At 42.8% G+C, this 25,050-nt stretch overlaps 1 protein-coding gene across 3 annotated transcripts in view; it reads left to right on the top strand.

The window, feature by feature from the left end:
• The window catches only part of TMOD2 (tropomodulin 2), a 34,840-nt gene extending 10,054 nt beyond the window's left edge, over positions 1-24,786 (top strand). For 2 of the 3 annotated variants that reach the window (XM_027466926.3, XM_027466927.3), the window contains exons 2-10: positions 394-599; positions 2,295-2,451; positions 13,389-13,511; positions 15,065-15,151; positions 17,744-17,874; positions 18,511-18,618; positions 18,875-19,018; positions 19,344-19,488; positions 21,539-24,786. In XM_027466926.3, coding sequence (XP_027322727.1) covers positions 474-599; positions 2,295-2,451; positions 13,389-13,511; positions 15,065-15,151; positions 17,744-17,874; positions 18,511-18,618; positions 18,875-19,018; positions 19,344-19,488; positions 21,539-21,573 — 1,056 coding nt within the window. In that variant the 5' untranslated portion in view covers positions 394-473 and the 3' untranslated portion in view covers positions 21,574-24,786. Of the gene's footprint in view, positions 1-156; positions 600-2,294; positions 2,452-13,388; positions 13,512-15,064; positions 15,152-17,743; positions 17,875-18,510; positions 18,619-18,874; positions 19,019-19,343; positions 19,489-21,538 lie in introns of all 3 variants that reach the window. The other variant, XM_072043478.1, reaches the window with a different exon arrangement.
• Positions 24,787-25,050: the final 264 nt, after the last annotated feature.

The following is a 25,050-nucleotide window of genomic DNA, read 5'->3' as shown; positions in this document are numbered from 1 at the left end:
GCAGAGCTGGACTGTTTTCTGTGACTCTGCCTCTTTCCTCTGATGCTTTTCATGCCATTAGCCAAAAGAACAAGTAGATACTGCTGTTTCTAAGCAAATTAAATAAAACATTTATCTCTGTGGAAAAGGATAAGCTTCCGTTTTTTTCTTATGTAGGTCTCAAAGCTTCTGTTTGCCACTGCACATGTGAAGCTCCCGAGCAAACCGTGCCATCCCTTCCCACCCCTCGGATACTGCTGCACAGCCCAGCGCATCCCCACGCTCCCTCAGCAGAGCCAGAACATCTTGCTGCTTTGTTTTCGTTAATAAAGTGTAAATGTGGCTCTCAGCATGCAGGCTCTTCAGGACTGTATCTGCTAACTGGAGATATTCATAATGCTTTATTGTTAACAGTGAGTGAAACCGCAAGAAGCTCCATCCTCCTGCATGGTTGAAATCCTGAAAAGCGTCAGCTGAGCAGTGCAGCAGGAGACATGTCTCTGCCTTTCCGAAAAGAGCTGGAGAAATACAAGAATATCAATGAAGACGAAATACTCAGCAAACTCTCGGAGGATGAACTGAAACAGCTAGAGCATGTTCTTGATGACCTTGATCCTGAGGTTAGTAGTGGGGGTCAGAAGGCTTCCAGCGCTGAAGCTGTTCATTATAAATGCCACACACTGCAGCATTTTGATTCGTACTGTTATAGGAGTGGCAGTGTTCTCTAAAGGGTGAGCAGCTCAGCTAGGGACATTTTGGTTTCATTTCTGCTGTGATGTGCTACTTGCTTTTGTACGAGTCACCATGCTTTCTCTATCCCTTGTCTGTTTAGACACAAGCCTGTCTGCAGTCTAAATCTTTAATCATGTTTGTATACTGCAGCATGCTGAGAAGCTTTTTATGGCTGCTATTCCTGAGCACAGAGCAACAAACAAACATAATGTGTGCTTGTGCTTGTGAAGATCAAATCTTTTGAACTTCAGAAATCTGTTGCCTATGTCATTCATCACAGATATATTTAGCTGAAGAGAGTATATTTAGGCATGATTAAAGAAAATAAGATTCAGCTACACAACTCATTTTCTAGAGAACAAGGATAATTTGGGTATTTGAAAGCACTGTCACAAAGAGCTTGAAGATCTCTGTCCACAGAACCACTCGGTCCCACAATAACAAGGTTACAGTCACAGATCTTGTTGGAAATTTGACTGTGTCTACCCCAAAAACTTCCAAACTGGTGTAGGAGTTTGAAAATTGGCAAGTAAACTAGCAGATAAAACCCACTTACTCTGGTGACAAAAAAATCTGGAAGAAAACAACGTATTTATAGCCTGTAGATTTATAGCACATGTTTACCTGGAAATTCAAGGGCGGGCCTTATTGTTCTGTCTTTCCATGCTGCCCACGTCCCTCACTACTACCACTCCTACAGGGCATTTTCTGGTACTTTCAAGTATGTGGCATCTCAAAAAGTGCCACATTCATTTGTGGCCAAGCTGCATACATGCTGTAATTTGTAGTGCTCCAGGCATGTTTGTGCATGCACAGATGAAATGCCTCATGTGCTGAGCTCACTGCGTACACTCTGAATTTGCTGTGTATTTGCCATGATCAGACTTACTATGTGTGGTCCGGCCTGCGTATGCACTGCAAAGTCTATGTACCTGCATCCCTTCCTGGGGTTTCCTGGACAGAAATGTGCAAGCGGTATGCATCTCCCTGTGTTGTGGGAGGTGGATGCAAGCACATAGTCACACAGATACGTGTTTAAAGTGGGACTTCATCTGCTTGCTTCCTGCATACTCTACATAGCTGACATCCACATCATTCACCAATTACTTTCTGTGCGTTCCACTCATTTTTGAAGTTCAAGGGACATCTGCATTAGTATGAACGGAATTTTTGAAAAAAAACAAGAGAGAGAGAAACGGTAGGAAAAACAAGAAAATGAGGAGGAGAAAATGTAGAGAAAGCTGAGTCTATTTACCTGGTCTGTAAACTCTATGGTTGTAGTATGTGTAACAGAAAGGGCTATGGTCTTGCTCTGTTCTTTGGTGTTATGGCTGTAGGTATGGTTTGTGAAAGTATTAAGAGGTGTTACTAACGAGAAGCCTGGAAGAGCCCCTGGTTTCGATGGCTACATTTAGGTACCATGTGTTATTGCTGTCACCAAGGAGCGTTATGTGAAGTAACATGCAAAGAACAGTTCCACTTGAAAAAAAAAAAAAAAAAAACACTAAAATTTAATTCGGAAGACTTTATGAAATTGCCTCATCTCCTTTCCATCCCTCCTTCTCTTCCACACACCTTCACAGAACGCCTTGCTTCCAGCCGGATTTCGGCAGAAGGACCAGACCACTAAATCCGCCACAGGCCCCTTCGACAGAGAACGCCTGCTTTCGTACTTGGAGAAGCAAGCACTTGAGCACAAGGACAGGGAAGACTTTGTGCCATTTACAGGGGAGAAGAAAGGTAGGGCCAACCTTTGTGTTGGGGTTGCGTTATGACCAACCTGAACGCTCAGGGCCCTTCTGCCCAGCCCTCCCACCCAGCCAGCCAGGCAGGAGGCCATGGTGGTGCGGGGCAAGGCTCGTGAGCCACTTGTGGTACTGGTGTTGGAGGAGATGAAATGGTGCTTTTGTCAGTAGCGTGGTGGCCTGCCCTGCTGCTCTGCGGTTCCAGCCACAGGTTTAGGTCAGGCTGCTGTGGATTTGGGAGCCCACGGCTGCCTGGGTTCAGGCAGCGGCTTGCAGAGCAGCAGGGGGCTGCGGCTGCAGGGAAGGGCAGCACGGGTGGCCTCGCGCCTTCATGGGGACTGCTCCCACAGCAAGTGTTGGCCTCAAAAGGGTGCTGTGATGGGGGAGCTGGTTAGCAGGAAGAGTACCTTCTACGAGTACCTTCTAAAAGTGCCGTTCTAAGTGAGTATTGCCTGAAATTACTGTAAGCAATAGCTCAGGGAATGCATTCACCAAAAAAAAAAAGTGTTTTTCCACTTGTTTACTAGCACATCTGGTAATACTATTCATGCAGACAGATCCTCTGTTTCCCATTGCCCTACAGCTACAGGAGGAAAGAGAAAAACAGGAAAACTTTATTCTAATCACCCAAATGTTGGTAGGATAACCTTAGGGCAAGAACAATCATTCTTTTAAGCAAGCAGTGTTCCTATAGCACCATTTCCTCATCTATGTACAGTGGATAAAAATGCTTGCCTCAGGCCACTCCTTCATTCCAGAAGGACCTGATGCCTGCGTCCATTTCTGGCCATCTGATTATCTGCCTGTTGTTTCAATGGGACCTGCTGAACGAAAAGCAGGTTTTTCAAGACAGTCAAGTGCAACGTTTTTTACCTTCTGTGTCATTATTGAAGTTATAAAATGTCATTTGCAGGGCAAGAGTTGTTGTTACTATCCTTACCTTGTGCATTCATTCTTTGGAATAATGAGTTTAGACGAAGGAGACAGTTTCCAGCTAGATCTGTTGGCTGCTTTATTTTATCCTGCAGCATATTTATTTACCTCCATTTTCTCCACTGTAACTTGAGCTCAATCCTATTCATAGGGTTGATTCTGAGCCCTGCAGAAATACAGGAACATTGCTGTGTTTCTGCAGGTAGCAGAAGGGATCGAGCACATGCTGTACAGAAAGGAGAATGGTTTATTGTGGTGTGGATTTATTACCAATTGTTTCCCTTTCCCAGTCTCCTACGCACCATTGTGTTAGAGCAGCACAAGTTACTGCTTGCAGACCTCTGTATATTTGTGCTGACACCTTCAGTCAGGTCTCACCTTACTGATATTTACTGACTTTGCCATTTTGCACTGTAGTCATGTCTGCAATCTCCAAACATAAAGACACAAAACAAAAGTGGTGTGTGGAATTGTGTACACCCACGCGACTGGCACTACAGCTGTATAAAGCTAATCCTGGTGTCGTCCATGATAGAGCTATTCTGCAGGCTGGCCTGTTTATTCTACTTGAGTTTTCTTCTGATGAGGCTAAACCAGCATTTTTCCTATGTTTCCTATGCTTCCAGATGTCCAATATATGACACTATATGCTAATTTTTAAGAATTAATAGTAGTTTTCCAAATCTGAGTAATTATCCCAAGATAAATAGTTTATATTTTGAAAATATGTAAGAATATGTAAATATAAGAAACTACAGAAGAGTATCTCTTGGGGAAAAGCTTATTCTTCACCTTGTGCATGTTGTTGGGCTCTAAAGTTCATTCACAGTTTGGCAAATATTTATGTAATTATGTTACATTTACGTTTGTTAAATGATTTCTTATGTTATAGCAACACTATAATGTAGCCATACCATAAATAGCCACAAATTCATTTTATGGTAATCATGATAGTTGAAAATTAAGTCCTGGGACAGCTCCGAAGTGCAACCAGTTGTGTATAATTAGATGTGGGAAGTGCTAATGCCAATGTGCCATTTGGCATTATTTACCACCTGAGAATATTTGCTTCTTGGTAGGATTAGGAGATGTCAGGTCTTGTTCAAGCTTTTGTCACGGTTTCGTACTTTGATGTTTATCTTCTAGTGGGAAAGTATTTATTTTTCCAAATTTAGGAAGCAGGATGTTTCTACCAAATGTTAAGTGACATTTCTACCAGTTCCTATGTTTATCATGCAAAGCTAATCCTGACTTGAAAATTCCATGATGAGCTGAAGGTGGCATTTAAAGTTTCCTCCTTCCAGAACAGTCTATAGTACATCATTATTTTTTTTAGTGTCCCTGTTTCTCTTTTTCTGTTGTTAATGTTTTATTGGAGAATTCCAGACCAAAAAGCAATACCAAGCAGCTGCTGAAGGACAAAAATCAGTTGTCTTTGTGGGTCTCTATATGCTCAACACAACCATAAGGTTTTGATTGTGCTAGAAAACAAGCCAAAACAAATTCCAGAGTTAAGGGGGATATTCAGCGTGGTTGGAGCACAGGAAGCATTAAATACGAGCTCAAGGTGGGGGGCTGGTTGCACAGGGAATTGCCTTGGTTTTGATTGTAATCGTGGTTTTGAGAGATTGGAAATGCTTGGCAAAAACAACCAAACGTATGGCATGCATTAGAGTTTTGGTCCTCTGCCACATTTCAGCTTGTTAACTTACTACATTAATTGCCGTACAAAAAGAAGGTTTAAAGCCTGTATGGGATGGCTCTCAAATTTCACTGAAAACCCAAGTTTTGTGCTAAACCTGTGCCAGAACATTCACAGCCTGGCAGGAGCACACCCAAAGCGGTCACTGAGCAATTCTTCCAGAGCACTGAGCCCTGCACCTCTGTGACACAAGTCAGGGGTGGGTACTCGGTTTGAATGTCCCTGTTGGGAGTGCTCGCTCCCATGAGCAGCATGCAAAGGATCGGGTGGCTTTCAGGAATCCTTGTGCCGTTAATCAGCTGTTAATCAACCATTCCCACAAACGGGGTTCATTATTAATGAGCAATGGAGAGACAGGGAGTTAGGGCTGATAATTGTAGCCATAGTGATTGGCAGCCTGTAAGTGTTTATTTTATGTACTTTTAGACTAGTTCCTACTTGAGATAGATGCTCCAGAAATCCTGACATAGAAGCCAACGAGGTTGTTCAGACTGACCCACTGCAGCTAAGACACAAGGCTGGGACAGCCGCCCATCGCACGTAGATCACTATGAAACCTTTTCAGAGTGGTCCAGGAATAAAAGATGGAAAGAAGAAGGGGTACTGCTGGCTAATTTCTCAGGCAAAAAATGTTAAAAAGCAATGTCAATGCTACATGGTTATAACAGAAGGAGACAAGAATGAGTCTGTGTTCACAGTGGAGAGAAGGTCTGAGAGGAAGAAATGATCATTTTATGTCCTAGGATCAAAATTAGCACTTGAGACCTGTCCCGTTTTCTCACAGCCTTCTTGTGTTTGTCCTCAAGTTTTCTTATCTGTCCAATTCCAGAAAGGAAAATAATCCTCCATTCTTCACTTGTCTTCTTTGTTGAGATGGGCCAGAAGCTTTCTCTTACTGAATGTGTGTGCAGCTGCTCTCAGTTAGGATCCGAGGACTACTGTAATAGAGGCATATACTATTAGTCACACTTCTGCTTCTGCTTTGTTGTAGTGGTTCTCTTACTACATGATGCTAATGAAACATAATTGAAAAAAGTTCTACTGTGAAATATTATTAGATATGAAAAGTTGGCCATGCCCTTTTAAATTGCTGTAAGCAGTGCTGTTTCAGTTCTTCACCACTGTCTGTTTTCTGCAAGGTCTTCCACTCCTCGCCAAACCATTTCATTTTGGGTCTGATCCAGTTCTCATCAAAGTTATGGAAAAGCTCCAGTGGATTGGGCTATTATTTGTGGCTAGAAAGAGAAAGGGAAAACGCTCATATGTGATTAAATGCTAACATTTTCAGTCAACCAATAAAAGGGAAAAGGAAGAAAATGATGATTGAACCAGAGAACTTTGGGGCAAACCCCAAGAGTTGCTCTTGCAGAGATCATCTATCTTGTGTGTAGCGCTGTGCCCAGCACAGTATCAATACTCAGCAGTAGTGATAATGAGAGTCGTTTTCAGAAGGTCAAAGTATTAGAACAGACGCTAATGAGTTCCTGTTCCAGTTTCTGTACCAGACTGTACATAGAAATGTTAGGGTTTAGAGATATGATATCTTTTTTTTTTTTTTTTTTGATCGACAAAGGCAGCCTTTTCACCCCCAAAGCTGAAATGGTTTGTTTAAGTTTTGCCACTTTCTTCCTGTTCTTCAAGGCTAAAATTTAGAACTGGTGTTCATCTCCTAAAGCATGGAAAGTGCTGCTGTTGCTGACAGTAATGCCTGTAGCCAATGTCTTTCACTGCTTGCTTTTGTAAGGCCTTGTTTTAGTTGCTCATGACTTTGCCAAACTCGCACAGTTTACACTGAAATTTCCCATGCTGAGAGTCTGCCTCAGGCTGAATTTTTGGAAAGTGTCAGCAAAAAGGACTCAGCTGTTTCCAAGAACAAGATTAGGAGAAAACACATTGTTTTAGCCATCTCAAGTAAATTTTTCCAGCTGTTTTTTATGAGCTACAGTGCCGCCATACTTTGAAGACAGGACCTGAAATATATGCCCTTTGCAATCTCCAGGGAAATATACTTGAACTTGGAAACTTAGAGGCACTGTACTTGTACCTCCCGTTTGTTCCAGTAATCTCCAGATTCCTCCTGCAGTGAGCATTAGTCATGTCCTCGGGGCTGCCTCCATGTGCAGACAGCACATATGACAACAGAGCAGCACCCAGAGATCTGGTGTGGTCGGCTCAGGGCTGCGTGGGCAGTGCTGGATGCTCTTCATGATTGCTCGTCTGAGAGGCTGCTGTCACACCACAGCCGAGGCAGGGACATTCTCGTTCTGACGGTGCTTTACAAAGGAGCTGTACAGGAGAAGAAAGAGTACACGGCCAGCAGGGAGTTTGGTGCAGGGTTGTGGAGGGCTTGTCTTTGCGAGGAGCTGTATGAATATGCTCAGGGTGAGGGACTGGATGTGGCAGCTCTGGGGAAAGGAGCTGTAGAAGACAGCAGTGATTGGAAAGAGAAGGCAGAGGAAAAGGAGGTGGTGGGAAGGGTCAGGATTCAAAGTTACGCAAGACCACAATACACAGAGGATGGGGAAGGAACAGCTGTCAATGGGGAAAGGAACAGAGGGAGAAAAGAGGGCAGAGAGGAACTGGAGCTTTGCCCAGGTTTCAAGATTCTTTGATGCCCCTGAGAACCTGAAACCCAGCGACAGAGCTCAACTGTTCCTCCTCTGTTCCTCCTCTGCTGCTGCTCCACATCAGCCATAAAAGCCTTCTGCTGCTGTCAGTGACCTGGTGGTAATCCAGAGGGCTGCAGCGGGAGCCTAACTGTTGTGGTGATCCCTGTGAGGGTCTGATGAAACTCTGAGCTCCCTTCTGTCTTAAAGATGATAGGTTGGCTCTTCTTTACCTGAATTTGAGAAAGTGTAATTTTCAGATGAATTCTTCAAAGGGCGTAATGAAGGTGGCAGAATCACAGCATGCTGCTCAAGGCCAGGGATGCTGGGGCAATTTAACGTCGCTCTGGGTATATGCACAATATATTTAACAACTTTGGAAAGCTAAACTTTGGAACCTTCCTATTCCATTATCCTGATGTTTAAGGCATAGAACATGCAGTTAGTAATCCAAGAGTAACAGCACAGCAGCAATTACGATACTGCATTTTAATTACTACTGGCTTTCAGCTTCACACTTACTTGAACTTGGCCTGCTTTGTTCTTCGTAATAGAAATGCAGTCTTGGTAAGTAATAATTTAGCTCTGTTTTCATAGAATATTTGTAAGGAAGAATTTAAGTAAGCCTCAAAAGAAAAGAATAGTTCAGAATGGAAAAAGTGAATCGGGTGTCTGTGACTTATGCGAGGCAGATTTCCAAGATCATTGAATTTCACTTCTAAGGTCAGTGCTCTGACCCTAGAGTTACAGCATTCTGTAACTGAGAATAAACAGGCACTCACTGAGTCAGTGGTGCACTGAACAGTAACAAGTAATAAGTGTAACCGCATGTTTTCTTGAAAGTGCAATAATCTGAGTTATGGTTTATAGGAAAAGAAAGTAATTATTTTACAATTATGGCAGAAAAAGCATTTGTATGATAAAAACAAACAAGTATCGTTTGTAGAACTGATAGAAAGGACATTTTTACAGCTAGTAAAAATGAACTTATTTGTCATTACTATGCACTTTGTTGGGTCATTTGGGCTCGTACAAAGTAGTAATAAATACTAAGTGAATAAAAACGGTGGCAATTTATATTTATTCATAAAAGTCTAATGACATAAGAAGCAAAGCACAGAGAAGACACAGCAAAAATGATGTTCCATATGCTGTAAACTCCAAGTAAGATGAAATCCTCAAATTTTATTTTAGTGAACACACTAGTAAAATGCTACTCAATTTCCTGTTTTTCCCCTGAAGTAACAATATGCAAATAAATGTATTTCAGCAAAATACACCTGAAGTAGTTCCTTGTGCAATTAATACCTTTTCCTATAGATGTGCTTACATCTAGAAGCACATATATTGTTATAGATAACAATAATAGTCATGTAGTTAACTATTATTGTGTAAGGAGATGGAGTAGGGATCTGTCTTATTTCTTTGCTTTCTTTTGACGTTGCTTTAAAGGAGGCATTTGTGTAATGCAGGAAATCACAGCTTCCTGAAACCAAATGGCAAAATCTCAGGGTTTAGGACTGTACCCAGAGTACTTTTTTTTTTTTTTTTTCCCAGAAAATTTGTTTTCCTTTCATCTTCTAAGTCTCTCAGAATTTCATTCAGTCCTTTTCTGAATTTCATTCTGTGTTTCCGAATTTCATTCTGTGTTTCTGAATTTCACTCTGTGTTCTTCATTTCTTTCTGAATTTCATTCAGTTCCTTTTTCCTTCCTTCTGGTTTTCAATGGACTTTTTTTTCCCCTGAACCTCTTTTGAGTAAGACACAAGCCATATCCTATTTCAATTTGAATAGAAGTTTTGCAGTGTGTGAAAAAGAATAGTTCTGCTGTTATACTGTGCCAGTACAAATCTCTGCTCACTACACTCACAGTCACAAAGTCCCCTGCATTATAATAAGCCACCTCAGTTGTCATCCAGGTCACCACAGGCAGCTATCTCTGTTTGACAGAAGGAAGGGGAGAATTCCATCGATTTACATTTAAAATTTCATGTTGAAAAAAATCACCTTAGATTCCAGATCTTTTGGGTTAAATGCACGTGTAAAAATAAAACGAAAATGTAATTCTTACAAGTTTGTTTTTACCAGAAAGGAAATTTGTTTTGCAGTTAAATACAAATATGTGTAATTTTGTACATAAGTATGGTTATCTTGGTGTTGTTAACATTGAAGAAGGTTGGGTATGACACATATAGACGTAACTTTTGTTGCTATGTTTCTGTCACTACTTTCGTAGAAAGATAAGCTATTAATACTAAGACTTAGCATGGGACGTTAACATATTCTGGAGGCAAAACAAACACATTCTAACCAAACTCAATATAACTAAATTCCAAAATTCAACATGAATAGAAAGAGCGATATAAACAACACTGCAAAGAGCATCCTTTCTTCATAAATCTAATTTTAAAAATATAAAACTTCACTATTCCTCTAAGGCTTCAAGATATTTAAAAATAATACATTTAAAATTTAAGCTGGAACACTGAAACAAGCAAGCCACGATCCATATTGTTATTAGTGAATTCCACGATGGCACTATAAAATGAATTTACAACATATGGATAAGGGACCAGGAGGACCTCCTGGATATTTGAACTCTGTCCTTAAAATAATGAAGGAAAACTTGTTGACAACCATACATAAAGACAGGCACACAGTTTTGCTGCTGGTGGAAAGGTAATGAATTCCTAATAATGTGCTAAATGTATAATAAGCTCTTCTAAGCTGTAGAATCTCTTCACAGAGGGCTAATGCAAAAGAATGTTCTTGTCTAGATAGCAGAAAAAAAGAATATTTTTATAAAGCCATTGGATGCCAGAAAGGCCTACATATATTAAAGATATATATTATCATCTTTGACATGACCTTGCCCCTTGAAATATTTCATATAACCAGTAATAGAATATTTTTTCTACAATGTTTGCCAAGAATGTTTTAAATGAACCTATCACTGAGAGTCATGTACACATCTAAAAAGATTTGGGCTGCCATCCCAGAATTACATATGCCTGTAACAAATGCTTAAAAATTATATTCCTATATATGTGAACTTCATGGAAAAAGTATGAGCCTGCACTGGTTTCCATTACCCTTGGATTTCCGTCTACACAAGATGGCCTGCCCACTCCAAAGTTCACAGAGAAAGCCCAGCTGAAATATATACTACGTCCAGTTTACCCAAGGCTTTAGGTCCTGTGTCTACTTAAAGTATTATTTAGCCTCCTCTTATCTCCCAGTTTGAGATTCTGAAATGGAAGTGTCCCGCAGTCCTGTCACCGAATACAGCCAAGAAAAGATGCCTCTCAGAAGCTGTTTGAAAGGAGCTCCGGGATCAAACAGTGCCCTTGTGAATCAGGGAGCAAGACAACCCAAAGACATTTTGGGGTCTTGGGCAACCTGGGATGGGTGCTATGAGGAGACCGATGCTAAAGTACGGATTTCTGTCAGCATTTGTTAGCAGTCTGGCTGGGCTTCGGGGCTCTGAAGAACCACTGGCTGCCTGAGATGGTTCACACTGCTGTGGCTCCGTGGAGCATATCTGTTAGAGGATAATGTTATCGGTCGGGATAAAGATAAGTAGGATTTCCTCAAGATCTTAAATGAGCTACTGATTACTGACAGGTCCTGGGGAACCACCAGTTACCTAAAAGGAAAGCATTTTGCAGCCAGTACCCCCACTATTGATTTAGTCAGATATTCTGATTAATTTTGGTCTTCTGGCTTCCAACATAGTCATGTTTTTTTCCTGCTGCATTATCCTAACCAGTCATGTTCGCATCAGCTAACTCGTGGACAGTGGTATCTGAAAATTGCCACCCAACTCATCAGATGAAGTAGCAGTACAGAGAGAGTCTTAAATCTTAGCACCTGTACTGTTGTGAAATCTGGGCAGCATGAGTAATCTGTGTTCTCAGAGGGAGAGTACTTCTCACCCAAGTTTGCCACTCGACTTTTTTGTTGCCGCTGGGATGGCCGCCTCTGATTCATATCTCCTAGCGCATGGTGAAAGTGAAAAGGATTCTTACCCTTGGCCTTCCAAGGCTTTTATCTCCTTGAAGCCTCTTGTTAAAAGACTTGCTTAAAAATTTCGCATGAAAAATGAATCATAATACAACACTACGTTGTCTTTCTGCATAACCTTTTGTCCAGTTTTGTACTCTGAAATTATTTAGCCTTGATACAAATACCTCTAGAACAAATGAGTCAAATTCTGCATCAGTAAACCTTGTCAGCTTCAGAAATTTCCTTTTTTTTTTTCTGAGCCTATTCAGTGATGTCATTGACAGTACAGAAATTGCTGTAGACAAATTTGTATGAAAGAGATAGACGAATTGGGTATTATCTAAATAGCAATGATACTTTGGACCACGATGGGAAAAATAATGAAGTCACGTAAGGATGCCAGTGTTGAAAAAAGAGGCAAAAAGTCTGTAACTGAACAGTAAATGCAGTTCTGGTATTTTGTACAGGTAACAAAATTAATATTGCTGAGACTGTGAAAATTAACCTATTTTAGAGGCATTTCAAAAAGCCACAAGATGCGCTTCCAGCATTACATCTAGAATGTACAAAGCTGTACAAACGCAGACAGTGGGCCAAAGCCACCTGCATCCAAAGGCCATCACTGCTTCATTCCAGTGGGATTGTACAGCCTGCGTGAGAAGTAGTAGGCAGGGACAAGGTGAGGGAACCACTCAGCAGTGGACAACAGAAAATGGGAATTCATGGACCTGTCAGAGCAATGACACCGTGTGTTGCACGTGGCATCAGCTAACGTATTACTGACTGTATGGGCTTTTTCTCCCACTATGTGGGAGAAAAAACCCAGTGCCACTGGTGACTGAAGTGCAGCCCTAAATTTAAACTCAAGGCCCTCACTCCATGCAGTTACAGCATCTCAGCATTGATACTAGCTCTAGCAATGGGCTAAGGGAGTAGTTTGACTTTGTGTGTTGTTCCTGAATTTACCCTGTAGTTTCTCCATTTCAGCAGAAGGACTGATGATCTGTCTTTGGGCAATGTCACAGGGAAATTCCTGCTGCCACCACAGCAGCAGTAGCAGCCCAGCAAACCAATAGGTCAGGGAACAAGTAGCTCTCGAGGAACATGAGGTTCGGTTCAGTCCTTTCAGGCCTGCACAGATGATCAGGAGAAGGCTACATGTGTGAACGATCATCATGAGGCAGAGAGGGGAAATGCCAATGGGAAGGCTGGGCATTAAACTGAATCACTTGAAGAGATTAGGTTTGCAGAGCTTTCAGGCTCCTGCATGGAATTTGTAAACTGAAAGGTTCTTGCAGAGGGATGGTTTTAATTGCCTCTGGTGCCTTGTTTAAATCTCAGGACAAGATGTCTGCAAGCATTTTGTGTAGACCTGATTCTACCATATACAAGCCCACAGGAACTTCAGAAAAATCCCAGCTGTTGCTGCTCCGGGGGATTTATCTTAGGAAACGTGCTTCCATAGTAACAATCACCAACACAGATCACAAGTCTGCACCTTTTATTTTTAGACTCTTATTATTAAGATCCTGGTGTTGAGGATAGCATCGAGTGAGAAACAGGAAAACATGCCCTTGATATTTTTCCAAGCAGTTCCATTGTCACAGACCTATTCCCTTCACTGCCAGGAGGCAGACGGGTTGTTACAATAACTCCTTACTCACTCTGGCTATTTTCTTCTCTTAGGAAAAATATTTATCCCTAAAGAAAAGCCCATAGAAACTCGTACAGAAGAGAAAGTGACCCTGGATCCGGAACTAGAAGAAGCCCTGGCCAGTGCCTCAGACACCGAGCTCTACGACCTTGCAGGTTAGATAAGGTGCAGGTGTGAGCCCCCGCAGGTCCGGGCCTCCCCCGCCACACCTCCCACTAGGGGCATCCCACCATCATGTGCCAGGTACCTGTGGTGTCACCGCCCCTGAGCACTGCAGGCATAACTCAGTACCTGTGGCATTTCTCAGCCCTCTCTCTGGTCTGTTTCTAATTGGTGTGGCTGGCAAGGAGAGCAAACAAGGCAGCTAATGTGGTATGGGGAAGGGAAGGGTCAACAGGGTGCAGGCAGCAGGCTGGGGCGTTTGCAGTGTTGGAGACCACTGATGTTACTGCATGCTGATGTGCATGCTCTGTGCTTCAGGGCTCTAATCCATGCAAAAACTTTGGTGGGGAAGTTTCAACTCCATTGACATTTTTCTGTTTTTCTTTAGGAAATCTAAATGAAATATTTCAATATATCCCATTAATCTGAATCTGGTTTGGAACAACAGTAAACTCAAAACTCTTGTAACTACTCCATTGTCCCATTAAAGGACACGATCTTGCCATTATCTTCTGTAATTCTTGGCTACACCACACATTTCTGGATGCATTAAGCTTGTGTCTGACTGAAGTGTGGTGTATCGCAGGAATCACAGGGTTACAATGCAGCTGGCACCTCACACGAAGTCTGAAGTTCACAGCATCAAGTTCCAAGTGCTGCTGAGCTTTGGCTGGGAGCCAGCCATTCAGGACTGAGTTTGTAGGTATCAAAGTCTAATGAAAACCAGGAACACACCTACTGCCCGGGGTTCCAAAACCAGTCTGTAACAATGACTGTCAGTGCTTACAGAACAAAGAATACTGTTCATAACAAAAACATGACAATAAATGTAAAAATCTGCATTAAGTTAATAACCTCTAACTCATACATGATCCTATAGCAAAAAGTCCAACCAGACAATTTATGGGAGAAATACCAGCAAACAGCACAATTTATTCTCTGACACTGGGGAAGTTCATCTGCACAGAACACAATTTTTCTGAAGCTTCTTTTATAGTTTTTTGGTTTCTTTTGTCATTTCTCTCCTAGTAGCTTACTGTTTATTTTAAAGTGCTGGAATATATTCTTCCCAAGTGTGTTAGCATCTGTAAGCTTCTGTAAGAACCCCCAGCACGAACACCAATTTATTAAGCTAACCACATGTAAAGCCAGAATCTTCCCCGATGTGCCAAACAATACAATGAGGAGCAATAAGAAACTCAGGCTGTACATTACTGAAAACCATCATTAGTGGTGTTAGCAGTGAAGCAAGCTACCCAAAGAGATTGTGGGATTTCTATCACTGGATGCTTTCAGGATCCAGCCAGACAAAGCCACAGCTGACCTGGTTAGTGCTGGCAGCACGCCTGCTTGCAGTGGAAGCCAGACAAGGTGACCCCCACAGCTCCTTCCAGCTGGCATTTCCCTGGCCTGCATACTACCCACAAGCACCAGGCAGAGTTCAAGTTTTATACGGGGTTTCTTTATCTGGGGAACAGATACTTGTCTGCAATCTTTGTTCCTGCCATTAACATGGTATCCTGTTCTGCTATTTACACATTTATAGCTGTTCTTGGAGTGCACAACATGGTCAACAACCCTAAATTTGATGAAGGAGGAGCCCGCAGTAAAGATGGAAAAGAAATTGTGAGAAGTAAGCAAACATTTATTTTGTGGGCTATACATCAATCTTTTAGACACCTATAGGTTGGGTGTATTGGTTTAATTAAGCAATAATTAAGTAATGCAACTTGGCTTTACTTTGATTGACCTAATTAATCATAAGGGAGAGGAAATACAATCTTAGAATTATTTATCTGTAATGACAGCAGTACTATGCAGGGAAATGATTCCTGAGGAGCTTTGTTTTGCTGGGGAGCAAAATCCGGCTCTGCAGAGCTGTTTGAAAGGATGGGAGTATTTAAGAAGCCAAGACGTATTTTTATTCCACTTCATTTTAGGCAGCAGGCAGAAAATAGTGAGCTGTAGGTATGAGATGGCCAGAGCACAGGTCGTGCTGTCTCACCCTGAGTACACACATTCACACAAGTGAAGAACAACTGCTAACCACTGGGCTCGAACCTGGCAGTCACATCTCTGGCCAGAATCATCACATCTCGCTGCAGCCAGTGGCACAAACTGCAGGAAGGTGTTCCTGCCCTGGCTGCTCTCTCGGATCTACTTCTCCCTCCTATTAATTCTGTGCAGCCTTTTTAAACATCTGTTATGTGCCTCCATAGGTAGGGGAAGTGTAATCAGTTGGGAAATCCCCCCCAGCAGAAAGAACTGTAGTTATTAAATACAGAAATGTGTACAACTAAATAAAGCAGACCTTGGTGTATCAGACCTTTGCTCAACAACTGGCGGGGGTGAGGGGTAAGTCTGCACTCCAAGTTTTGCTTGTCATAGGCTTAAGAGCTGCCAAGCCTCGATCAGGGCTCCTCAAGCTCTGGGATACCAAGTAGGGTAGCTTTGCTTTTTGAGACAAAATTGTGGAATGCCCTTTACTGAGGAAATGGTACTCAAAAGTGTTTTCTTCTTGCAAGGCCATGAGAACAGCAACTGTCTTGCCAAGGACTTTTGTTTCCATCCGTCGTTGCTTAAAAGGAGGTGGGAAAGTAGACAGGACACTGTGCCACTTTGTCTCTTCATTTTTCTCAGGCTTAAGACACCCTGCAAGCTCCCTAGTGGGGCCCTGTGCAAGCTGCCATCTATCTTGTAACAGGCAGCTGCATACATTACTAATCCACATAGATTTCAAATTATTTTAGTTGCACAGAGTCACAATGTCAGCTATGTGAGTCAGCTAAACTATGCTCCAAGAGCAGCCTTAACAACCAGAAAATGGCCCTGCCACATCACTTTATTCTGTGGTCCAAAAGCAATGCCCCCCTTGGCCCAGTGACACATGACAGGACAAGATGGAGACGCAGCTCAGAAGTTGCCCACCAACGTGGCAAAACAGCACCATGATTAAAGAAACAAGGTAAAACTCCTGGGAACAACAAGAAGTAGAAAATGAAGACTATTGCTGACTGTAGACTGAGACCAATGTGCTGCCTAGCCCGAGGATGGGGGCCGGTCTGTCCCCAGCTTCCAGCTGGGTGTCACTACCAAAGCCACGCTGCTGGTTTTTCTTTACTTCCCTTCCTTGAACCCAAGGTGCAACGAACTCTCTAAGTGTGTTGTACCTCTAGTTTTTGACTTCCTAATCCCTAGGAAGGCTGGAGTGTTAGTCAGGCATACGCAAGGTCTCACAGGGAAATGGTAAAAATAAAAATAAATAAAAACGAGTTAAAAGGGAGTGAAGTGAAAACCAGCTCAAGGTTTGTGTATGACTTCATCTCTACTAAGTTCTAAAAAAATTTGGTTTTGTTTTGGCCCACGGTATGGGATGAACTTTGCACTGAACAGAAATGCATAGTACATTGATCTGTCTGCGACAAAATGAATGAGTTCAAACATACTTTTGGCCAGTGACAGATTGCTTTCTTGCCTCTAGAGGCTTGGGTGGTCAGCAGTTATAAATTAATCCCCACAACTATATGCCTGGGAATTCAAAGTACTAATTGTGTTCTAAACTACGATTTTTATGCATTTCTAAGAATATTTACAGCTCACAGCTGCCAGCAGTCAAAGTAGTATCTCTTTGGAGCACGAATACCCAATGACTTCATATATCTTGGTGCTGGCAGACAGACTTGCTTTTCATGCTTTGATAGTTTTATTATTTAAAAAGTGCAGATGTTGCAATTTTACAAGAACTAATTGCATTTATAGTAAGGCTGATAGCATCGGGCTAGAGAAGGGAACGGAGGGGCCTCCTCACCACCATCTGTGCGGTTAGCACAGGCTATCTGGAGGTGCAGAGAAGTCTTCTCGCTAATGCAATGACTTTGTTCTGAGCACACCTTCCTTTACAGGTGTCAGAGTGAGAACAAAGCAGCCCTTGCTGTATATTACATCCTATACCTTAAAAGCTGCTTTGGCTCTAATTGTGCTGGGACTTCTGTACCTGAAGGAGGAAACTGCCTGCGATGATACCTCCCGGCTACTGCAGCTGCAGCCTCTGGGTGCTCAAAGGAGCAAGGGGCAAGGCTGGGATGCATGGCTAAAGCTCCTCTCCCAAGTTCTGGGGTTCATGTAAACCCTTTCTTGAGCACAGACCTAAATGACAGCTGAAGAGCCAGACTTACTGATCCTGCCTGTTCCTTATGTCAACATTTAATGAGCTCTTGTGTTGCAGATGTGGTCAAAGGTGAAAAGGTCAAGCCCATTTTTGAGGAGCCACCTAATCCCACCAACGTGGAAGCAAGTTTACAAAGGATAAAAGCAAATGATCCTAGTCTGACAGAAATTAACCTGAACAACATAAAGGTAGATTCTGTGGTTTCATTTACATCCTCATAGAAGGGTTTATTCAAATATTTCCAACCCCCTTTTAGCTTTACTTTTTTTTTTCTTTTTTTTCTCTCTGTACTGCACAGAAAAAGCAGGACGTATAGGAGAGGGCAGTGGAGGGAGTTGTTTGAAGGGCTCCAAGGTCATCAATGCTTGATATTGAATCAGATACCAATTAAAAGCCCAAGGGGTGACTGCTGGCTGCCTTTCTTTAGCAGCTCATAAAGCAAGAGATCTCATGGGCACCATACAATCATCACTGCCCTAATTCAATTAGCCCACACATGCAAATGGAGGAGGAGCTGGGATGCGGAGCCTCTGAACCACCAGCAGCAAAATTGGAAAGCAGCTCAGAGATGGGTCACGTGCTGGCATTGGCCTGACCCAGTTAAAGGCACTGCTGACAAAGCTGCCTCGTGCTGGTGGCCGCCTGGGCTCAGAGTGCTGCTCAGAGCACTGCGAGCTGTCTGTGCTGAGGCACTCGTGAAGGCACTGGGGATGGGTCAGTTGCATAGCCTGTGGCTACTGATCAATCAGTTTGCTAACAATTAAAACCGGTGTCTCATGTTGTGACCAGCTTTCCTAATTACTGGCTTTATCTTCTGAATACAGAACATCCCTATTCCAACACTGAAAGAATTTGCAAAAGCTTTGGAAAGCAACACACACGTGAAGACATTCAGCCTTGCAGCTACTCGAAGCAATGACCCCGTAGCTATTGTAAGTTAAATGCTGTTTGGAAAACAAACAATGTTCAAGTAGGCCAATGTATGCTTTAGGATGCATCCATCGTTTCCCTTGCAGAATTTCCCTGATACTATGCATGATGGAAGTGCAATCTATTTTCATCTATCTCTGTTCTTCTGAGCCTATATGTATTTTATTTCTTTGTAGGTACTAAACCATGTTTTACAGATTCTGTCATTTCCTAAAGCTTTTAGGAAGTTGATCTCATTCCCTCTTTTTGACCCCTCAGGCATTTGCAGATATGCTGAAAGTGAACAAAACACTGAAGAGTCTGAATGTAGAATCCAATTTCATCACTGGGACCGGTATTTTGGCACTGATTGATGCACTGAAGGAGAACGAATCCCTGACAGAGATCAAAATTGACAACCAGGTAACAAGAGAGTGTTGAACTGCTGTCCCTTTTTGTCTCTCTTCTGTACGGATTCCTAGAGGGTTTGCCTAGAGGGCTATGGCAAAGTCAAGGTAGCCTCTGTGGCTCGGTCATTCTGCAGCTTATGTCCCATGCAATGAAATCATGGAAAACATCCAAATAAAAGTGGTCAAAGCTAAACATAAAACCCAGAGCAAATGTGCGGAGGTGGCGAGAGGGATTCTCTTTGTAGTTTGATCATAGTACTGAAATATTACCACTTCTCTCTCATTTGAGAGCAAATCTTTTCTTTTCTTTTGGGGACATTTCACCATGTCACCAACAGAGGCAGCAGCTGGGGACGGCTGTAGAGATGGAGATTGCCAAGATGCTGGAGGAGAACTCCAAGATTCTCAAGTTTGGGTACCAGTTCACAAAGCAGGGCCCAAGAACCAGGGTAGCAGCGGCGATCACTAAAAACAATGATCTAGGTAAGATACTATTACATCCACTCATCAGCTGTTCCGGTGAGCCAAGCTCAAGACACAACTCTTCCTGTCTGTATTCAAGGCTCGATGTTAACTTTGCAACATCCAATCTGCCCTGTGTGAGGGGTGATGCATAGCTCCATAAGCTATGTAGGACAGGACAGCAAAGATCTTACTGTGATTAAGAGCTACTATCCTTCTCCCACTAGTGCTGGGAAGGGGGGGCCTGCAGCCTTTTCCGTGGAGCACCCTGCATTCCCAGCTGCCCCATCAGCTCTTCTGGCCAGTCAGTGCAGAGAGCCAAACCCATCCTGTTTGTTCAGGGAACACCCTGGTCCTCGCCTCTTGGCCCTGACCACAAACAGAGCATGCCTGGCCAACCAAGGGAGCAAGAACTTGCCTGACTGCCTAATTGCAGGCATGGACAGGAAAGCTTTGCACATTTTACCTGAGCGTGGTGTGCTCGGCCCTGTGTGCCTGATACACAGCACAGGGAGGAGATGACTAGGCAGTACCAGTTCATGGAAAAGTAAAGAAATACAATAAGCTCTACAAAGTAGAATTGATTGATAACACCAAATCATGATGCCTTTGGTTGGGTTTTTCTCAGTGAAAACTAAGATAAAAATTGAACTGAAACCCACTTCTTTAATGCATAACATTATGTTTTAGCAGTTTTAATTATTAGCATTTCCATGATAAACTTTTGTTCCTGAAACTATTAGCTTTTGTAGAACAGTGTTTAAAACATCCCACCAACAAATAAAGACATTTTTTCCCACTATTTAATTGACTGACATTAGACATACCTCCTGCACCTAATCTTCATTTTCCTGGTTTTGTATTGTATGGTTTTATTCAAGATTTAGCAGGGCAGAACACTTTGAAAAAAGCAACAAAACACTGAAAGACACAAACGACTGATTATATGATGAAGACTTTGGAGTAGTACGATCTGTTTGCCAAGAAAACACCCTTAAATAAACCTTCTGATAGCAAAGTAACAGGATTTTTGTAGTTATACATGTATACTGTTGCTATTGACTATTGTAGTGAAAAGTGTTCATTCATCTAGTTTTACTGCTTTTGTTCTTTACTAAAACACTTTAATATCAGAAAACAGGACATGACAGTTTGATGCAACACCAGCTTGCATCACATGAACGGGAGACCCTCGCTAATCTTATCTGTCCAAGTCAGAGGAGACTCAATGCATTTTTACTAGAGTACAGAGCAGCAAATGCTGCCTAGCCACACCTGCTCTATACCAGCTGTAATCTACTTTAAGTGCTGTAAACATTCACAGGGGTCTTCTTGCCAAAATAATCCTGTCCATAACACAAAGCTTATCTCAGTTTTCTTTGCTAAATGGCAATTTAACCCTACTCTGTTTCTAGTAAGAATCTAGAGTTACTTAAGATACTATTTGATGGCTGATGTGATCACAGCATGTAAAGTTTAAACACACACTTCAAGGTCCAGTATGATATTTTTCTCATTGCCAGGACTCACCGATACCATCACTTCAAATTATTTTGTAAGAGATTATGAGTGTTGCTTACCTACAACAGAGACCCCTGCAATTAACAAAGTTATTCATTTTTGGTGCTTAAGTAATCCAGAGCACTGCCATGCAGACCAGAGCAGACCAGTGTCAACTTGGTTGGAACGCAGTGGTTGGAACACAGTGGCTTTAATGAGGGCACTAAAACTGTAATAAAAATCTAAATGGAGCCACTGGGAGGAAGCAGTGGAAATGGTGAATTCTCCATCATCTAAAAGCTCTCCATCAGAATCTGATTTTCATAGAGAAGTTATTGATTTGAACACTTGGTGAAATCCTACAGTCTAGAAAAGTCCAATTTAGATAGCATTTCTTTGTTTAGCAATAAGATCTGTTAATTATGACATTTATGGCCATAATACAGCGGGGTATTTGTTAGAAACTCCTTCGTTCTTATGCGCATTAGAGGGAAGAGTGTGTCACTGAGAAAAGCACTCATGTTCTCAGGAAAGCCACACTGACCGCTCTTTTCTTGTTTTATTGGCCCAGTTCGCAAGAAGCGAGTGGAGGCAGAGCGGCAGTAGCCACGCCACGGCCGATGCAAGGCAAGACCGGAGCCTGCCAGCAGCTGCACTCTCAGAGCGTTCACTGGTCAGAAGGCAAGACACTGGAAAACCATTGCAATGGGAGTTGCTTGTTTCTGTTAACATCTCCTCTTAACCTTGCAAATGCAGCCTGATCACTTTTAACTTCCATAGTTCATTTAATTCTTGTGAAAGATTCATAGTTGGTTTTAATTTAATGAAAGTTTCACAATACCTGAAACCAATATGCAGAATCTTAACTGTGTTACTGAGCATAACGTATAGTGGCATTGACCCTTACTTTAGACACTTTCACGTGTTAAGATATGAGCTCATGTATGGATAAGGGATCCTCTGCTGAAAATAGAAACTTTAGGGCCAAGTCCTGCAATGCCTTATGTTTGCAAATACTCAATCCTTACTTCTGTGTGTACAGTCCTGCTGAAGCGAATCCTGCAACGGGATGCTCCTAGGAGTAGAACTAGTAACGCCACCACAGGGGTGTGGGGTCTTACCCCAAGCCCCTCTCCTGCAGCAGGACCCAGGCAGGGGAACGGCGCCGCACAGCCCCTTCTGCGGGGCTCCACGCGTCCCGGTCCGAGTGCAGGATCACACTGAGGTGTACCAACGTTGTCAAAGCGTACTTGTTTACATAAGCTTAGGTGGATCGTTTTGCAATGTTACACTGGCATTTGCTATCTTTACCCCAGAGAGTAAAGGAGTAAAGTAATGGTAGTGCTGCCAATCCTAGATACTTTGAATGTTAGATGTTTTTTTTTGTTTGTTTGTTTTTTCCTAGGCCAACAGTTTGGTTGTTTTTTTACTAGAATGCACAGTTTACAGCTATTAATCTAAACAAGTATTCTACACAATATTTGTTTTGCATTGAGCCATGTGTTTGACCTTTTTTTAGTTGTTATTTATGTACATTTGTTAGTATTATAGAACTGTTCTCAGGACCTTGTAGATGAAGGTTAATTAAATAGTTAATCCTGGACAGCAGCTGTGCCACCAGGAAAAAACACGAAGAGGGTAGTTGGACCAACTGCAGAACTTCATTTATAGGCTTCAGTCAGGTATTTGTATTAGTGCTTGGCTAAGTAAGGGCAGTTTTAAGCATAGGCACAAACGCTTTGCTAAATCAGGCCTTAACTCAGATGCTGCACAAATTCTTAACCCCATGGAAAGCACTTGTGAAGCAGTGGCTAACCCCAACCTGCAACAGCATCAACATTTTAGGAAGAATTAAGTCTGATGTTTTGCTTTGTGAATTTTACAGCTTAGAATTATTCTCTACCACTGTTTTAACACTGCCAACAGTTGCCTCTGAGAAACAGCCAGGGGTTCGTTTTGGCTGTCTGTAAGAACCCTGGGAAGCTAAGGGAGACTTGGGTTAGGCATCTTGTTGACTCCAACGCTTGCAGAAAACCTCCAGGCATCAGGAGACCCCAGCATGGGTTTGGCTGCGCAGAGCTGGAGTGCAAGCTAAAGGGATGCACTCTCCCTCTGTGCCTTTTTCATGGAAATTAGTAGGTCCGAGGCAAGGCTCTACCTGTGGGATACTTGCCTTCACAGGGGGGGGTCCACAATGACTAATATACACTTCAATCCCACCTAAACTCATTTGCTGAAGTAGGCTGCTGAGTTGGGATCTGAAGCACAGTATCCACAGCTGACTTCCCTGGAGAGCTCCTAGTCTTTACAGTTTCCATCTCTCCTTCCCTTCCTCAGAAAAAGGCTGAAACCTTTGCTTTGCAAGTAAAAGACATAACACAGGGGAGTCTTGCTGAAATTTTCCCTGGATCCATGAAGGATTTGTTGTGGAAAAAGTCAGATATTCCATTAAAAATAGCAAGTTCTGTAACACAGTCATAACTCTGCATGGTCTTAAATAAGCAGCCCTTAAAAAACAAGTGGATTAGCATGGTGATACTGGGCTTTGCAGTAAGAGTCCTCATCCCCAAAGCCAAAAGATTTTGGTTGCTGACAGACCTCGGTGATTAGAATCACGCTGTTCCTATTTCCTTCTTTTATTTTGTTTTAAGGGAATTCCAACTATCATTTTTTTAAAGTGTATTTTAATTTTTTTATTGGTAACTTTTTTTTAAGGATGGTACATTTACGTGTGCAAGGGAAAGAAGTGCAATCCATTTCTAGTCTTAATTGCCATTTCAAGCGTTGGTGTTTGCATGCAGCCGTTCTGTAAGGACGGGCTGGCCTGGCTGCCTCTCCATGCCTGCAGCATGCCGTACTGTGGCGCTTTGCTCTGAGCCACGCAGGTGCTCGCTCCGTCAGGCAGCTCCGTTCCTGCCAGCTACAGTTTGTGTCATGGACCAAGGGAACCGCTCGGGAAGGCCAAGCGGCCGCCTCCTTCCTTCAGCTGCCGTGCTCTTTGCACGGGCACGTCGCCTCTGCGGGGAGGACTCTCAGGCACTCGAGCACCATCTCCAATACCAGCCCCAGCAGGCACCAGCAGGCAGCACCCGGAGCCACGCAGCTCTCGGTGGGGCCCTGGCTCCTTCCAGCACGTGAGCAGAACTGGTGGCGCCTGGCCCTTTCTTCCAGGCAGCCTCTGCCAGCCTCTGCCCCTCTCGCAGTGACTGGGGACATCTGTCCTGCCTCTCTGTATGCTCCACACAAAGGCTTGGTCAGCCTCTGGCCTTGAGCATCACAAACGATGCAGTGATAAAAGGATCTGTTTGATACAACAGCACGCGATGGTGATGCTTGAAGGCAGATTTCTGTATTTATAGGGTGATTTAGCTGGTTAAATCCCTGCAAGTAACAGGAAGGGGGGCAGGATGTGACTAGTCCCTTTTAGCGCTACACTTTCATCTAGCATACTTCACCCTGAATGGGGGACAGGGACAGAAGAATCCTTTTTCTTAAGCAAACCTTCAGGAGTAACTTTGTCTACTTTTGCACATTGCTTCTCGTGTCGACAGCTTCAGTTTGGTTTCTATTTTTTATACATTTTTTTCATGGAAAAGCTCAACTTTGTTCGTGTCCTAACATGTATGTGACTGGTAGCGTGCACTAAAGACTGTGTGGTGTACATGTTAAACTCTAGGTGAAGATGTTATCGCTGGAACATAAGTAACTGCATGCGCACACCGTGGTGCATATTACTCAAGAGGAAGGGAATTACCACGCTATGTAACAGTGACTCCCCAACATCGTGGTTTTTCTAAATAAATATTCATAAAGAATTGAGCTTTTGCAATTTCTTGTGGTTTTGTGCCTTGAATCAGACCTCTGTCAATGCTCTGACATCAGATGAGGCTGGTCCTTCCAGTGGCTCCTGCAGCTCCCACATGGCTTGATCTTCTGTCAGGCTTCCCCTTCCCTCCCCACCCCGTCATGCGCACTGGATCTTGGAGCCATCCCAGAGACTGTTGAATAGGTCTTCACAAATAATCTCTGTTACAGGTGAACGTCTCAGCCAAGAAGCTTTTACTAAGTCTGCATTGCCATTAC

The sequence above is a fragment of the Anas platyrhynchos genome, chromosome 11 (genome assembly GCF_047663525.1).
Source record: "Anas platyrhynchos isolate ZD024472 breed Pekin duck chromosome 11, IASCAAS_PekinDuck_T2T, whole genome shotgun sequence".
In the NCBI taxonomy this organism is placed as follows: Eukaryota; Metazoa; Chordata; class Aves; order Anseriformes; family Anatidae; genus Anas; species Anas platyrhynchos.
This window is presented reverse-complemented; position numbering and strand designations above follow the sequence as displayed.